General features: G+C 44.6%; 1 protein-coding gene across 3 annotated transcripts in view; it reads right to left on the reverse strand.

The window, feature by feature from the left end:
* The window catches only part of LOC126470565 (uncharacterized), a 271,605-nt gene that overhangs the window by 98,394 nt on the left and 156,330 nt on the right, over positions 1 to 16,881 (reverse strand). For all 3 annotated transcript variants that reach the window (XM_050098506.1, XM_050098504.1, XM_050098505.1), the window contains 2 exons: positions 5,668 to 6,087; positions 4,801 to 5,580 (listed from right to left, as the gene is read on the reverse strand). In XM_050098506.1, the coding sequence (XP_049954463.1) occupies positions 4,801 to 5,580; positions 5,668 to 6,087 (1,200 nt within the window). The remainder of the gene's footprint in view (positions 1 to 4,800; positions 5,581 to 5,667; positions 6,088 to 16,881) is intronic.

Here is a 16,881-nt window from a genome sequence, read left to right on the forward strand (position 1 = left end):
ATATGTCTCCACTACAGTAAGTGGATTGTCATTAGGGTTAATTTCTGGATCCGGATGAAAGGTACGATGCCAACCAAAATGCATGACACACGACTTTACGGCCAAAAACTGGAAACTGTGGGCTAGAGCCCATGACTGCGCCTTGTGACAAGTGGTAAAGCGATCCTGGCAGAAGCTGCCCTGACATGGAGCCAGTAGGCCACGTGACTGCAGGACCCAACCGAACCGCTGACACACCATGTGTTCCACCAGCCTACAGAGAATGTTGGTGAGGCTGATGGGCCAATAGCTATCCAATTCAAGCGGGATTTTACCGGATTTGAGCACCAGAATGATGGTGCTCTGTAGCCATTGCGATGAAAACACGCTATCGCACCAGATACGGTTGAAGATGATGATGAGATGTTGCTTGTAGTCAGATGAGAGCTGTTTAACCATGTGACTGTGGATCTAATCTGGTCCAGGAGCTGCGTCGGGGCAATGTGCAAGGGCACTGAAGAGGAGCTCCCACTCTGTAAATAGGGCGTTATAGGATTCATTGTGGCATGTAGTGAACGAGAGAACTTTCCCTTCCAGCCGCCGTTTGAGAGTGCAAAAGGCTGGGGGTAATTCTCCGATGCAGAGGCTTGAACATAGTGCTCAGGAATAGTGTTTGCGTCGGTAGATAACATGCCATTTATGTTAACACCTGGAACACCTGTTGGGGTCTGATACCTGAAAACACATTTGATCTTTGCCCAGACTTGGAAGGTGATGCATGCAGGGTGTATACGTGGACAAGGAAAAAAAATTCCCGGATTTTTCCCTGATTTCCCGTCTGAAAATACACTTTCTCCCAGATGAAAATACACTTTTTCATGTTAAATGACAGCATACTTTTCCTCGACACTGTAAAACTTATCAATCCTTAGAATGTTTATGGTTTTCTACACAGATGTAGAATTTGCCGGCACTTTAGAAAACGAAACCCAGGGGGGAAAAAAACACATTTTGGAAAGATCTTTGATTTGCAGCAACATGTACACTGCATTTCTTCGTTTTACGGAGGTATAAATTCGAATTCCACCAAACACTGCATGTTACTTTCCGAAGCAATGAAATAGAGTTTGTGACGCGCTTTTGTAAGCCAGTCATAGCTCATGTCACGTGATATCGGCTGCTGATGACAGCACAGGACACGTAGTGTAGTCAACCAATAGCAAGATCACTTAAGTAGCGCGAACACACAAAAAGAAAAGTTAATGGTTTAAATTAATATACATAGTTTTGCTAGAAGAAAAACAAAGCTTTCACAAATAATATTGTTCTTGAATATTAATAAGCTGCAAGAGAAGCTAAGCTTCCACATATAATGCTGATCATTTTGTGCGTGTTACACTTTAAGATACATCACACAAATGTGCCAGTAAAATTTTTAATAACGACGTAAATGTCTGATCTTCTGGGCTCGAAATTCTTCTAGATGGTCGTCCTCAAAGAGTTGATTTTTAAATGAGAGTGAAACGCTCTGTGATTTAAGAAATTCATCGTACATTCTCGCACATAGTTCATCTTGCGTAAAAGGAAATTTACTTTGAAAGTAACACTTTTCAAACCACCATTCGCAATATTTTCCCGTGACCTGTTAGAAATTGGTTCGTTTCAGCAGTTGCCAGAGAGTGCCAGGTAACAGGCGTCACTGCAACTGCGCAGCTACGATGACCCTTGAAGGCCGCATGTTCTTACGTGTAAAACATTAAAAGATCTTGCATTATGTCATAAAAGAAACAAGACATCAAAGGATACTTCAGGAGCATCGGAATTTCGTGAACTATACTAAAATGCATAATTCGGCTTAAAGTGCACAGTCGTATGTCCAGATTCGGATTTAAATTTTCTTGAGTACCAGTACTGTATTAGCTCATGTTTGGTTCTTAATTATGGCATAATGCCATACGAGTTAGAAGATGGAAAATGTGCACTTGAAATGCAACGAACAGTTGAAACTAGCCAACAGTGTGAAATTAAACACTTCGTTTCAAATAAATTGACTGCCTTAGTGCAAAATATTAATAAAAGCCAAATCTCTTTACCAAACCGACAAAAATAACTTCATTGTTCTGCAAGGTGATTAATGCTTGACTGTTAGAAAGGTGGAAATAAAATCTGAAACTAACAACATATTCTAGCCTTCCATAACTACGCAAACGTATTTTAATTCATTTGGTAGCTCCCGGCCACAGAAATCAGTTTTGTTTTCATTTAATGTGAAAGCAACAAATGAAGAGGAAACAGCAAAATCGCTAAACGTCAACACAGGTCACGTGGAGACTACCCACCTCCCCACTACAACTAGACTGTTCTGTGCATCAGCCCTGGATCTCCGATATTTCCGAACCGGAGCAATTTGGATAGTGGCACCTAGCCACACATCTGTAGCCAGAAGCGGGAGAAGGTACTACCCATAGGCGACTCAACTGCGCACGCGCAAGAGCCCGCCCGCCCGCAACTGCTCAAATGAATCAAATGTAAACAGCTGTCATGTCACGCTTATCGGAGGACATTTGCTGTTAGGAAGCACTGCATATTCTTCCTAAAGCCTTTGACACACTTTGGTTGGCAGATGTTTGTATGAGCACTGTGTTTTGTTGTTGTATATGGCGCATTTCCTTTGCAACTTAAGTTTTATTTTCGTTTTTTTTTTCCTCTCGTTCATGTTTTTTGCTGCAGCATTATTCTGCAGAAGCAGGATACAGTAATATCCCAGTAATATCCTTCGTTGGAGTATTGGTTCTTATCAGTCAAAATCACAAAAATTTAACTGGTAACTAAAACAAGGAAAAGTTCCCGGAATTCTAAAAAATTCCCAGGTTTTTCCCGGTTTTTTCCCGGATGAAAATATTCCCGGGTTTTTCCCGGATCTCCCGGGTCGTATACACCTGCACATGGCACCCAATGGTGGAGACATATCTCTCCCAATACTCCTGCTTCCGTCCTTTGATAAGTTGGCAAACGCGGGCACAAAGCTGTTTAAAGGTTATGAAGTGCTCCAGGGAAGGGTGCCGCTTATGCCACTGTAGAGCTCGCCGACGCTCCTTAATTGCTTCAGCGACTGCCGGCTACCACCAAGGGACTGCCTTTCGCCGGGGGCACCCTAAAGAGTGAGGGATCGTTTTGTCTGCCGCACAAACAATTGTAGTCACATGCTCAACCATCACATCAATGTTACCATGTGGAGGAGAGTCAACGGTGACATCAGAGGTGAAAGTTTCCCAGTCCGCCTTGTTTAAAGCCCATATGGGCAGGCATCTGTGGGCCTGACACAGGGGCAGTGACAGGAAGATCGGGAAGTGGTCACTACCACACAGGTCGTCATGTGCTCTCCAGTGGATAGATGAGAGAAGTTCTGGGCTGAAAATTGATAAATCAACGGCTGAGTAACTACCATGAACCACACTGAAATGTGTGGTGGCCCCAGTATTTAAGAGGCAGAGGTCGAGTTGTGACAGTAAATTTTTGACATCTCTGCCTCGTCCAGCAAGCATGGTGCCACCCCACACGGGGTTATGGGCGTTAAAATCTCCGAAAAGTAGGAAAGGTTTAGGGAGTTGATCAACCAATGCAGCTAATACATTTAGGGATACTGCACCATCTGGAGGAAGATATACATTGCAGGCAGTTATTTCCTGCATTGTCCTTATTCAGACAGCCACAGCTTCAAGATGGGTTTGAAGGGGCACAGTTACACTATAGACTGAGTTTAGGACATAAACACAAACTCCACCTTACACACTATTATAGTCGCTACGGTTCCTGTAATATCCCTTATAGCAGCAGTGGGCATTGTCGGGAACCAGGTTTCCTGGAGGGCAATGCAGAAAGCAGGTGTAAAGATTAACAGTTGCTGTGTTTAGGGAAGCTCCTCAGAGTTGGTAGAGTTGTATTCACATCTATCATTCTCTGTGACACCCAGATGACGGAGGAAAGAATGTTTCTAGTTGTAGGTGGCAGTACTACCAACAAAATAAAATTTTAATATCAGTACGTACCTCATTAGTAACCAGTGTTGAATTTATCCCAATGTTTTGAAAAAACTTCTAAGTTATTCACACCTGTATTTCAAGTTGCAATTGAGCTTAGATCACAAACAAAATGTCTTTCGAACCAAGAACATGCAATCAACAAACAGTCAAGTAACTGTGCTGTACAGTATGTGCTTGTAAAATGACAGGACGGCAATTAAACTTATTGAACAGGAAACTAACTGTCTAATCACTGACAAAATAAGAATAGGCATACAATCATGAAAATAAGTGACTGTCTGCTACATAAGTACTCAGACATAATACACACTCTTCAAAGATGCACCACATTTATCTCATTTTCATATTAAATAGACAGCAGATCACCTAGCAAACAAATTGTTACTTTCTAAAACACAGTAAGTAAATAAAGGAAAACGTATGATACACATCCCATTGTCTACAATGCTGTAAGACAGCACATTGTATATCATGCATTTCTTCAACTATATTGATGCTGTTGACAGTCACCTGAAAAAATGTTTGAGTAAATAAAGAGGCACAGGGTGGAAGTCACAGAAAATTTTAAGTGATAGGTACCATTAGTAAATTTTACCTATGGTCGACTCACCTTAATAGAAATTCGAGTATCAAGGATCATGGAGGCAACACAGTCTGATATCAGTGGTTGAAAGTGTGAATAACTGGCTCATTAGGAAAAATGTGAAAAACGTATCTACCAAAACATGATACAAATAACAGTTTGCATCACAACTGTAATTCAAATATGAGTACTTACATCTTGCTTGATAGAAAATATTCCCAGAGACTCTTCTGTTTAAGAATCTTTCACATCGTGATTCTCTTTGAACACTTTTTATGGATTTAACATCAAACTTTACATTCTCCAAATTATCAGCAGCGTTCATCTTCAGTTCACAGGGTCGTGCACAGTCGGGCTCTGCATCGCGTGCACCCGTCACACGGTCCGGCTCCGCATCGCGTGCACCCGCCACACGGTCCGGCTCCGCATCGCGTGCACCCGCCACACGGTCCGGCTCCGCATCGCGTGCACCCGCCACACGGTCCGGCTCCGCATCGCGTGCACCCGCCACACGGTCCGGCTCCGCATCGCGTGCACCCGCCACACGGTCCGGCTCCGCATCGCGTGCACCCGCCACACGGTCCGGCTCCGCATCGCGTGCACCCGCCACACGGTCCGGCTCCGCATCGCGTGCACCCGCCACACGGTCCAGCTCCGCATCGCGTGCACCCGCCACACGGTCCGGCTCCGCATCGCGTGCACCCGCCACACGGTCCGGCTCCGCATCGCGTGCACCCGCCACACGGTTCGGCTCCGCATCGCGTGCACCCGCCACACGGTCCAGCTCCACATCGCGTGCACCCGCCACACGGTCCGGCTCCATTTCATATGCATGTCCACTGCCTGCTTCCACTTCACAGGCACAGTCCGGCTTCATTTCAAAACCATTCAACAGTTTTTCCATCATTTCAAAAGTGTTTTCAAAAATATCTTCATCAGTTGAGGAACTGTATTCCTTTGAACAATACATCACCCCTAAAAGGAAGAAGAAAAAATTATCTTATATTCTTATTCATAAAAAGGAAATTAAAGCTATCAATCCTTTACTTATCAATAGTGTACCTGAAACATCAGAAGAGATCCTGCTGTCCAAAACACAAGTTTCAGATGCAGGTGAAGAATATGTTTCATACTTCTCCAAATTATTAATATCCCGTACTATAGCTGACACTTCTGATCGAAACATACACTCTGGGTCAATACTTGCATCATCACAATCACTTTCAAAAGCCTTTATATGAGGGAAGGCAGATGACTGTAAATTTAAATTCTCAGATATTACAGCAGTAATTTGGTCTGCTCTTCCTGATTGGTCTGCTGATATAATCACTTTAGGATGGAGCACAGCAACCACATTTGTGGTAGTATTTTCATCTGCTTTTTTAGTAGTAATGTCAGCATTTCCAGTTGGTAAGGAAATGTGTGTGCCACACAGCACTGAAGCTTCAGCCAACTGCTCATGGTGGTTTATTAATTCATGCCCTTGGAAAAAAAAAGTACTGCATGACATAAAAAATATATGCAACAAAGGAAAAGTGACAAATTTTATAAATTATAATTAACAAACACTATAAGTACCCAGTACTTGTGACAGAGAGACGATACAAAACTATTCTATCAGAAGTGTTCAAGCAAATATCTAAAGCTGATAAATCGATATCCAAACGTTCCTAAAACCTCATTAATTGGTATTACAGGTCATCCATGGGGAGTTAATCTCTGCTGAGGTGTGTGAGGAGAGCAGATAGAAGAGGCTATCACAGTATGACAGAAACATAAACTGGTTGCTATATCAGGGAAAAATTTGTCATACTTTAGCTGTCTTTCGCCTTTATATGTCAGCGCTTAAGGGCAAACATTCTAGAAACAAATAACTGACCCCCTCCAAGACCAACAATGCCAAATAAAATGCTGTCAGAGATTGGGACCATTAAACGTTTCCTTTTATAGTAGGAAAACTCGCAGTGAGAGAAGAATGTTGTTGTAGATGATAAACAACTAAACAGAAACGGAATATCAAAAATTATCGTGGATTCAAGGTGGACAAATATACAAGTCTTCTCATTACAGCAGAACACACACACACACACACACACACACACACACACACACACACACACACACACACACACACACACACACAACACACACACACACACGAGAGAGAGACAGAGAGAGAGAGAGCGGGGGGGGGGGGGGGGGGGGGTGCGGTAGGCTGTGCTAAGAAACAATCATTATAATAATAATAATAATAAAATAATAATAATAATAAAATGATGCACAGCACCATTTCCAAGTTATTTAGCACTGAAGTTAGCCAATCAGGCCATTGCACCTGCAAATTCCAGCAGCCCGCTAGAAACAGTGTTGCCAAATGTGTTGTTCGTTTGTAGTCCTAAAACTGAACAAGAGAGGAATACAAAAACTGGACAATGGGACGGTGGTAAGGATCGAACCTGAACCACTTTTTGATCAAAAGTATCCGGACACCTGGCTGAAAATGTCTTACAAGTTCGTGGTGCCCTCCATCGGTAATGCTGACATTCAATATGGTGTTGGTCCACCCTTAGCCTTGATGACAACTTCTACTCTCAAGTTCAATCAGGTTTCTTGGGGAATGGCAGCACATTCTTCACAGAGTGCTGCACTGAGGAGAGGTATCGACGTCTGTCTGTCAGTGAGGCCTGGCATGAAGTCTGCATTCCAAAACATCCCAAAGGTGTTCTATAGGATTCAGGTTAGGACTCTGTTCAGGCCAGTCCATTACACGGATGTTATTGTCATCTAACCACTCTGCCACAGGCCATGCATTATGAATAGGTGCTCAATCGTGTTGAAAGATGCAACTGTTGTCCCTGAATTGCTCTTCAACAGTGGGAAGCATGAAGGTGCTTAAAACATCAATGTAGGCCTGTGCTACGGTAGTGCCATGCAAAACAACAAAGGATGCAAGCCCCCTCCATGAAAAACACAACCGCACTATAACACCACCGCCTCTGAATTTTACTGTTGGCCTACTACACACGCTGGCAGATGACGTTCACCAGGCATTCGCCATACTCACACCCCGCCACCAGATCGCCACATTGTGTACCATGACTCGTCACTCCACACAATGTTTTTCCACTGTTCAATCATCCAATGTGTATGCTCCTTACACCAAGTGATGTGTCGTTTGGCATTTCCCAGTGTGATGTGCCACTTATGAGCAGCCGCTTGAATCATGCAATCCAAATTTTCTCACCTCCCGCCTAACTGTCATAGCACTTGCAGTGGATCCTGATGCAGTTTGGAATTCCTGTGTGATGGTCTGAATAGATGTCTGCCTATTACACATTACAACCAACTTCAACTGTCGGCAGTCTCTGTCAGTCAACAGACGAGGTCGGCCTGTATGCTTTTGTGCTGTACGTGTCCCTTCACGTTTCCACTTCACTATCACATCAGAAACAGTGGAGCTAGGGATGTTTAGGAGTGAGAAAATCTCACGTACACACATACATACAGCACAAGTGACACCCAATCACCTGACCACGTTCAAAGTCCACGAGTTCCGCAGAGGTCCCCATTCTGTTCTCCCGATGTCTAATGCCTACCTGAGGTCGCTGATATGGATTACCTGGCAGCAGGTGGCAAGACAATGCATCTGATATGAAAAATGTATGTTTTGGGGGGTGTCCAGATACCTTTGATCACATAGTGTATCATCTGTGTTATGAGAACAACTGACACTAATTGTCTCTGGTGGGCTGCTTGAATTTGTGCATCCAATGGCCTGATTGACTAAATTCACTTCTAATTAACTCAGAAATGACAAAACATACATAATTTTTTTCCAAACCATTATTTCGCAGCATAACCTAGCCTGCAACATCCTTACAAACTTTTCAAACTGTTGCTGACCACCAACACTTAACAGTTACATTAGTAACTCAGTTGATAAATGAATAGGAAAATAAAAGTACTAAAACTTTTTTTCTACGATACACAATTTTTACAGATTCAATTCAGCAGCAGCTAAATTTCTGAGATATGTTACACTGAAAATAGATTATTACAAGACAAATCTTTAGCCACTTCCCACTGAGCAGAGACAGAAAGCTGAAGATCAGAAAGAGGAAACCCTAATGGCTGAGTCTAAGATAAGCATAGGCATATGTCCTTTACACGAATGTGTGATCTCAGTAACTCGACCTTTTGGACAAGTGTTAGGTGCTCACCATGGTGCATCAATTTCACTGCAGCCTCTCACTATGAGGAATAATCTGCAGAGTTTCTTGTGAAGACCTTCCATTGTTTTTTCATGCAGGGGATGATGTAGCTGATAAAAGGAAGACATGACAGCAATTCTGAGACATGTTGCCAGATTCGTTACCAGTCACAGTTCAGTAAGTGCAAGAGTCTTACAAAAATGCTACAAGAGCTTAGATGAGAATCCTTGGAGGAAAGATGATCTTATAGTGGAATCTATTGAAGTTTAGAAAACCAGTATTTATGAGAGACTGCATAGGAACTGTACGGAGAAAATAAAGGAGACTAGGGCTCATACAGAAGCACACAGGAAATCATTTCTCCACTTGCTCCAACTGCAAGATGAACAAAATAGGATATGACTAGCAACAAATGTGAGATGGAGGGGAATGTGGCACTGAGTCACCAAAACATCAACACGAGTTCACCATAATGCTCCTGAAACCATTGTAGCACAGTTCTGGCTCCGAGAGACAGACAATTATATTGCTGAAAGATGATGTTGCTATTGGGGAAGACACTGCATCCTTAACTCTTTCTTGAATAATGTCAGGCTTTGTGTGGAGGTTTTTGTATTTTGTATTGAAATAGTCTTTGGTAAGCAGATACGGTAGAGCTGGTAAACACAGTTCCTCTACACATGTTGAGAATCTTCCTATGTGCCACTGTAATATGGGGGCCACATTAATGATCTTTTTTTTTTTTTTTTGTCATAACTGTTTCCTTCCAGAAGCAATGAAGCAAGCAATTATGCCACAATGATTAGTGAAGGAAGTGTGTGGTTCTTTAAGATTCATTTGGACACCTATAGGAGACTTTTCACCCTATGAGATCTCAAATGCTGTAAAGTCTTAAGTTTTAACCAACTCCTTTAGAGTCCTTTGTTTAAGCTACAATTTTCCCAACATTTTGAGGTGACAGTTTTGAAGCAGCATTATGTGACTTGCCTGCCTTCTGAAGAGAAGCAGCGCATCAGGCAGCATATGCATTGATTAATACTGTCATAGCTTCAGGCAAGCCTCAATATCAAACCGATAAATACTGCCTTTGAATGTTACAATAAACATCTATGTTTTGTTATTACATCAATGGCAGGTTTTTTTCCTCTTTACCCTAATCTAGAGTTATTCCTTCCACATCTGTTTAACATTCATTTCCATTTCACGGCAAAATATGATGACTTTGCTGAAGTTAAGGGTCTTGTGTTTTTTGCTGAACTGTGCTACAGTGGTTTGAGGAGCATTACAGTGAACTCATGTTGATGTCTTGGTGAGCAAATTCATCTGATGCAAATCATATGGAACCCACCTGGGTTGCTACTGGGCGTTATCACCAAATACGCAACAGAGGTCCATTATTTAAGCGAATTACATGGCCTGTGCAAAGACATCTAATGCCACATACCTCCACAAACCTACTAACATACTGTCGAATCACTGGCATGCAGAGTAAGTTATGGATTTAATTGGACAAACAGGCTATTAAGCACGTGGTCATAAGGTTTCGGCTGAACAGTGTACATGTAAAATTATAAGACCCCCTATAACTAATGGGGAAGGGGAGAAATGAAGATCAAGATAAGAAAGCTGAATACAGGAGGGGGGAGAGGGGAAAGGACAGCTGGGAGGGAGAAGAGGGGGGGGGGGGGGGGGGGAGACTGGTGGGTTGGTTTGGGGAATTGGACCAAACAGTTAAGTCATCGGTCCCATCAGATTAAGGCAGAAAGTAGTCTATGTCTTTTCAAGGGAACCATCCCGGAATTTGCCAGAAGCAGTTTAATTTAGGGAAATCCGGAAAACCTAAATCAGGATGGCTAGATGCAATTGTGAACTGTTGTCCTCCCAAATGGAGGTGGGGTGGCGGAGAGAGGTGGGGGAGGGGGCGAGCGGGTGGAGAGAGGTGGGGGAGGGGGGAGGGGGCGAGCAGGTGGAGAGAGGTGAGAGGGGGAGGGGGGAGGGGGCGAGCAGGTGGAGAGAGGTGAGAGGGGGAGGGGGCGAGCGGGTGGAGAGAGGTGAGAGGGGGGGGGGGGTGAGCGGGTGGAGAGAGGGGGGCGGCGAGCGGGTGGAGAGAGGTGGAGAGAGGTGGGGGGGGAGGCGAGCGGGCGGAGAGAGGTGGGGGGGCGAGCGGGCGGAGAGAGGTGGGGGGGCGAGCGGGCGGAGAGAGGTGGGGGGGGGCGAGCGGGCGGAGAGAGGTGGGGGGGGGCGAGCGGGCGGAGAGAGGTGGGGGGGGCGAGCGGGCGGAGAGAGGTGGGGGGGGGGGGCGAGCGGGCGGAGAGAGGTGGGGTGGGCGAGCGGCGGAGAGAGGTGGGGGGGGCGAGCGGGCGGAGAGTTGTGGCGGGGGGGAGCGGGTGGAGAGAGGTGGGGGGGGGGGCCGCGAGCGGGTGGAGAGGTGTGTGTGTGGGGGGGGGGGCGATCGGGTGGAGAGAGGTGGAGAGAGGTTGGCGGGGGAGGGGGGGCGGGCGGGCGGAGAGAGGTGGGGGGCGAGCGGGGGGGGGGGGGGCGAGCGGGCGGAGAGAGGTGTGGGGGGGGGCGGAGAGAGGTGTTGGGGGGGAGGGCGAGCGGGCGGAGAGAGGGGTTGGGGGGGAGGGGGAGCGGGCGGAGAGAGGTGGGGGGGAGGGGGAGCGGGCGGAGAGAGGGGGGGAGGGGGAGCGGGCGGAGAGAGGGGGGGGCGAGTGGGCGGAGAGAGGTGGGGATGGGGGGGGAGCGGGTGGAGAGAGGTGGGGGGGGGAGTGGGTGGAGAGAGGTGGGGGGGGGGGGGGAGTGGGTGGAGAGAGGTGTGGGAGGGAGTGGGTGGAGAGAGGTGTGTGTGTGGGGGGGAGTGGGTGGAGAGGTGTGGGAGGGAGTGGGTGGAGAGAGGTGTGTGTGTGGGGGGGGGGGAGTGGGTGGAGAGAGGTGTGTGGGGGGGAGTGGGTGGAGAGAGGTGTGTGGGGGGGGGTGGAGAGAGGTGTGTGGGGGGGGGGGGGGGGGGTGGAGAGAGGTGTGTGGGGGGGGGGGGTGGAGAGAGGTGTGTGGGGGGGGGGGAGTGGGTGGAGAGAGGTGTGTGGGGGGGGGAGTGGGTGGAGAGAGGTGTGGGGGGGGAGGGAGGGGGCGAGCGGGCGGAGAGAGGTGTGGGGGGGGAGCGGGCGGAGAGAGGTGGGGGGGGCGAGCGGGCGGAGAGAGGTGTAGGGGGGGGGGGGGCGAGCGGGCGGAACGAGGTGTAGGGGGGGGGGGGGCGAGCGGGCGGAACGAGGTGTAGGGTGGGGGGGGGGGGGGGCGAGCGGGCGGAGAGAGGTGGGGGGGCGAGCGAGGTGGGGTGGGGGGGCAGAGTTGTTTGAGATGTAGATGATGGATTTTCACTACAAGAACCATGACTATAAAAATATAAATCTTCCTCTTTGATCTTTTATTGAATTTTGAAACTATAAAGGAGCTCACCTTCCTCTTTGTATTGAATTTTGAAACTATAAAGGAGCTCGTCTACGAAAGCCTAAATTCCTGCATCTATACAACTTTATTTATCATACGAATATAATAGAGGGAAACATTCCACGTGGGAAAAAATATATCTAAAAACAAAGATGATGTTACTTACCAAACAAAAGCGCTGGCAGGTTGATAGATACACAAACATACACACAAAATTCAAGCTTTTGCAACCAACGGTTGCTTCATCAGGAAAGAGGGAAGGAGAGGGAAAGGCGAAAGGATATGGGTTTTAAGGGAGAGGGTAAGGAGTCATTCCAATCCCGGGAGCGGAAAGACTTACCTTATGGGGAAAAAAGGACAGGTATACACGCGCGCGCTCACACAGGTAAGTCTTTCCGCTCCCGGGATTGGAATGACTCCTTACCCTCTCCCTTAAAACCCACATCCTTTCGTCTTTCCCTCTCCTTCCTTCTTTCCTGATGAAGCAACCGTTGGTTGTGAAAGCTTGAATTTTGTGTGTATGTTTATGTTTATGTTTGTGTATCTATCAACCTGCCAGCGCTTTCGTTTGGTAAGTAACATCATCTTTGTTTTTAGATATACTTTATTTATCATAAGTGATAAAGAAACTGACCTGCAACATTTACAATTTGGAAATGTGAATATATCTAGGTAAACTTACACTACCCAAAATTTCAAGGATTTGCGTGACGATGGGTGTCATTTTCTAAAATTTCTGGATGATTTGACGTGGAATGACCGGAAAGTGTTTTGTATGTGATCTGTTTCGTAAACAAACTGCAGTTTCCTAGCATCCTACCAATCAGACACAGCCAGCCATTTGCCGATGTGGTCATTTCACTCTGTATCTCTATGCATTTTTACTACCAAATATTTCAATGCTCCTCCAAATAATATTTCCTCTATGTTAGGTCCATCTTTTACGGTCTTTAACAAAAGCCCATATGCACAATGCTAAAGTTTCCTCTTTAGCACATTTCCTCCCCACAATGATTTCCTCCATGTAACATTCATATTTTTTGAAATGTAGCCAATTATTTCCCTCTTACTGTTTAAGCCACTGGTGTAGATGCCTCATTTTCTGTTCTGTGGATCTGCACAGGATTTGAAAGGCTGTGCTCAGCCTGAGTCACATGTCAGCGAGGGTGTCCAAGTCACACGAGATGTGACGCACATTGTGCTTGTCGTTTGTCTTGTTGGTGAAATTTTGTGTGTTTTCACATGAACAAATAGTGAACATCTGTACAGTGTGTATAACACTGTGCCCCTATTACACGATGCACCTGAGGTGCACCCCAAAAGTACATGAAACATTCAGAAAGTTTATGATGGCCCATAAATTAGAGGACAACTACAGCACAACTTTCTCATTTGGAGCAAGAAATGGTTCTGATACAATCCATAAGAAATAGGAAGCAAATATGTTTTGACTACTTCAAAAAATCCTAGGTATGTGATGGCAAAGTTGTTCCAATTCAAAGATTTATGTGAAAATTTGACTGAAGTTGTATTTTACAAATTCATTATTAATGCAAATGTTTGCACCAAAATTTTTTTTATTTATTTTTACTATTTACTGGATTTTTTCTGCAGTATTTCCTCACGAAAATTTGACTTGACTTTTATCATCATCTTTTGGGAGTCTTCCTCTTAATAGTGTTTTCCTCCATAGAATGTTCAGAATTTGTGGTTCCTTAAAAATGTTATATAGAGGTTTCGCTGTTCTTGTATCACATGAGTGGCTTTAGTTGGGACTTCTAATCCTGTAGTCTAAGATACTACACTTTTATGAAGTGTCCCATTAATAACATTTCTCAAATGTAAGAGATAGTTGCCAGTTTTTGCACCAGTTTACTATTTCACTGAGACCTAATATTTCTGCAATTCATTTTGATATAATTTCTGCACTGATATCTACAACATATGACAAATGCCTGTGATTGCAACAAATACTGTCTGCTATGTAAAAAAAAAAAAAAGTGGGAGTGGGGGGAGGCATGGTTTTGCACCACCCTCACATGCTCATTTCATTAGATTGCTCTCATTTCTGATTGTGAACTCAGCAAAATATTTAAGACTTTCCTTGTAGTTATTGCCCACAGCCAATGCCATCAGCTGGCGGCCTCTACCTAAAAATTACAGCTTGCAGATATACCAAAAAGAATGCAATTTTTTGGAGGCGACTGGAAGGGCTCTGTTACACAGTTAGTACCCAACCATCTCTACATGGTCAATTTAGCCTCTGAACATCCATTATGAACAACAACTGTACAGCTACCCCCCCCCCCCCCCCCCCCAAAATCCAACACCACCACAGTATGCATAGAAAGTGAGCATGAGAATACTTGCAATATAACTTGGGTGTCCACTGTAGAATAGATTACCAATACCAGGAAAAAGCTAACTTGAAGGCTGTGCAATACCTAAGATAAAATCTTTCAATCTATTGGTCAACACAATAGACAACATCCCTAAAATGGGTTTGTTTCTCAAGATGATAATGCCCATGCACACTGTTAAACCTGTAACATCTTCATCTAGGAAACAAAAGAAATGGAATGACCTGAGGTACCTGCTGATACAATGCCACTTCTTGCAGTGTGTTGTCACTGAAATGTTCCTCACGCACTGAATGACCTCAGGAGGGGTATCATCAAAATGTGAAACAGGCTTCACTATTTTACAACAGTTACATCACATTTCCCTGGGACACACAAGATGTTACTCTGTCTGAAATATCCATGCAGGGTAATATGCTGGGTCCTACATGTCAGAAAATTTTCTATCCTTTCACAAAACTAGTTAAATATGCCAAACAAATAAAATTTCTTTAGAAGTAATCACTGTAGTATTGACTCAAAAGTCTATAAACATAAAATCAACCTGCAAACCTATGCCAATTTCAAAGTAGGAGTTTATTTTGTTACAGTTAGGACATAATGTCTGAACTCGATACATAGTAGGACGCTGCTACAAAGAGATGTAAGTAACATTCAGAGTGTACCCATAAAGTTTCAAGAATATAGTTCTCCAGTGAAGCACAAGGGCAATAGAAATGCTGTTTTTGATGGGAATGATGGCGAGGGGTCTTGGCTAATGAATGTGAGCTTGCTTGATCATTTACGGGTGCTGACGTAAGTTCTAATCGCGTTTCACGAGTAGTGTGTTTTGGCGACGTGTCAAGATTCAAGATACAACAGTTAATGGAGCAATGATTCGCAATTAAATTTTGCATTTAACTTAAAAAATCTGGTTCTGACAAGGGAAACTTCCCATCACACTGCTCTCAGATTTGGTGGTAAGATGGCCGAGTGGATAGCCCATCAAAAACTGAACAAAGTTGAAACATGAAAACAGGAGAAAGGTGTACTGAACTGTGAAAGAAGAAAAATAGAAACAATGAACAGTACAAGCTCATGATGTGCAAACATCCAAACGTCAAGTGAAGTCGAATAGCCAAGGCCTCGTGCTCATGTGGTCCCGGTATTTGATAGCAAATTGGGAGATCTGTGTTCAAATCTCCTTCATGCCCCATCCCCCCCCCCCCACCCCCCTTTTCCTTTTTCTCACAGTATTATGAACTGTCCATACAACCACTGACATGTCTGTCCGCTGTATTCAAATTAGTGTGTTTGTAGCGGTGTAACGTCCATTTGCAACAGCGAGGTGTAAGGAAGAGACCTCCAGACGTACGTACTGTCTAGTACTTCCACACAAGTACCACACGTTATGACTCTTGCGTTCCTATTTGCAAGTTTTGACTCATGAATTCCTTTGTTGTAACACAGTTCACATCCATTTACTTATTGTTTTCATTTCGATAAGAGGTCTATATGGCCTCCTGCCTCTTCTCACTATTCATCACATTTACTTGCGAAGGTAATATACTCTTACTAAATGAATCATATTCTATAACTGACATATAGTATGACAGTTTCTAAGACCACAAGAGGAGAAGGGACAAGAAAAAGGGGAAGAGAGAGATCTGAACGTGGTTCTCCCACCTTGCAGTCCAACACCATGACCACACAACCACGACACCATGCTTCTTCCAATGTTCTCAATGTTGCACATCTTGAGCTTGGACTGTTCACTGTTTCCATTTTGTTTCTTATTTTTCACAGTTCAGTTCACCTCCTTCCCGTTCCAATGCCTGATCTGTGTTCAGATTTTAACAGGCTATACACTGGGCCATCTTATCACTAAATCGAGTGGGGTGTGATAGGGAATTTCCCTTGTGAGATGGTGGGCGATTCAGGATTTCTTAGAGGAGGGATTGGTGTCCCAGCCAAGAGTTTATGCGTAGCACAAGACGTGAGACAGAAAAGAAAACATAAATGACAACAAGTGCCCATCAATGTCCCAAATGCAGGAAAATGTATGGAAAGTGAGAAACATTTGAATGGGAACTGATGCTTAAGTTCAAGAATGATAGCAGAGGATTGTGATATGCTGAAATCTAATTCCATTTTCTGAGACAAATTTCGGATGAAAAAAGTGCGCGCAAGAATGGTCCTGGAAGAGATGACTGATGAACAGAAGGAAAGTCATGTGCTGAAGTATAGTGAGTTCTTGGAATACCATGAAAATGATCTTAACT

The sequence above is a fragment of the Schistocerca serialis genome, chromosome 3 (assembly GCF_023864345.2).
Source record: "Schistocerca serialis cubense isolate TAMUIC-IGC-003099 chromosome 3, iqSchSeri2.2, whole genome shotgun sequence".
NCBI classification, from domain to species: domain Eukaryota; kingdom Metazoa; phylum Arthropoda; class Insecta; order Orthoptera; family Acrididae; genus Schistocerca; species Schistocerca serialis.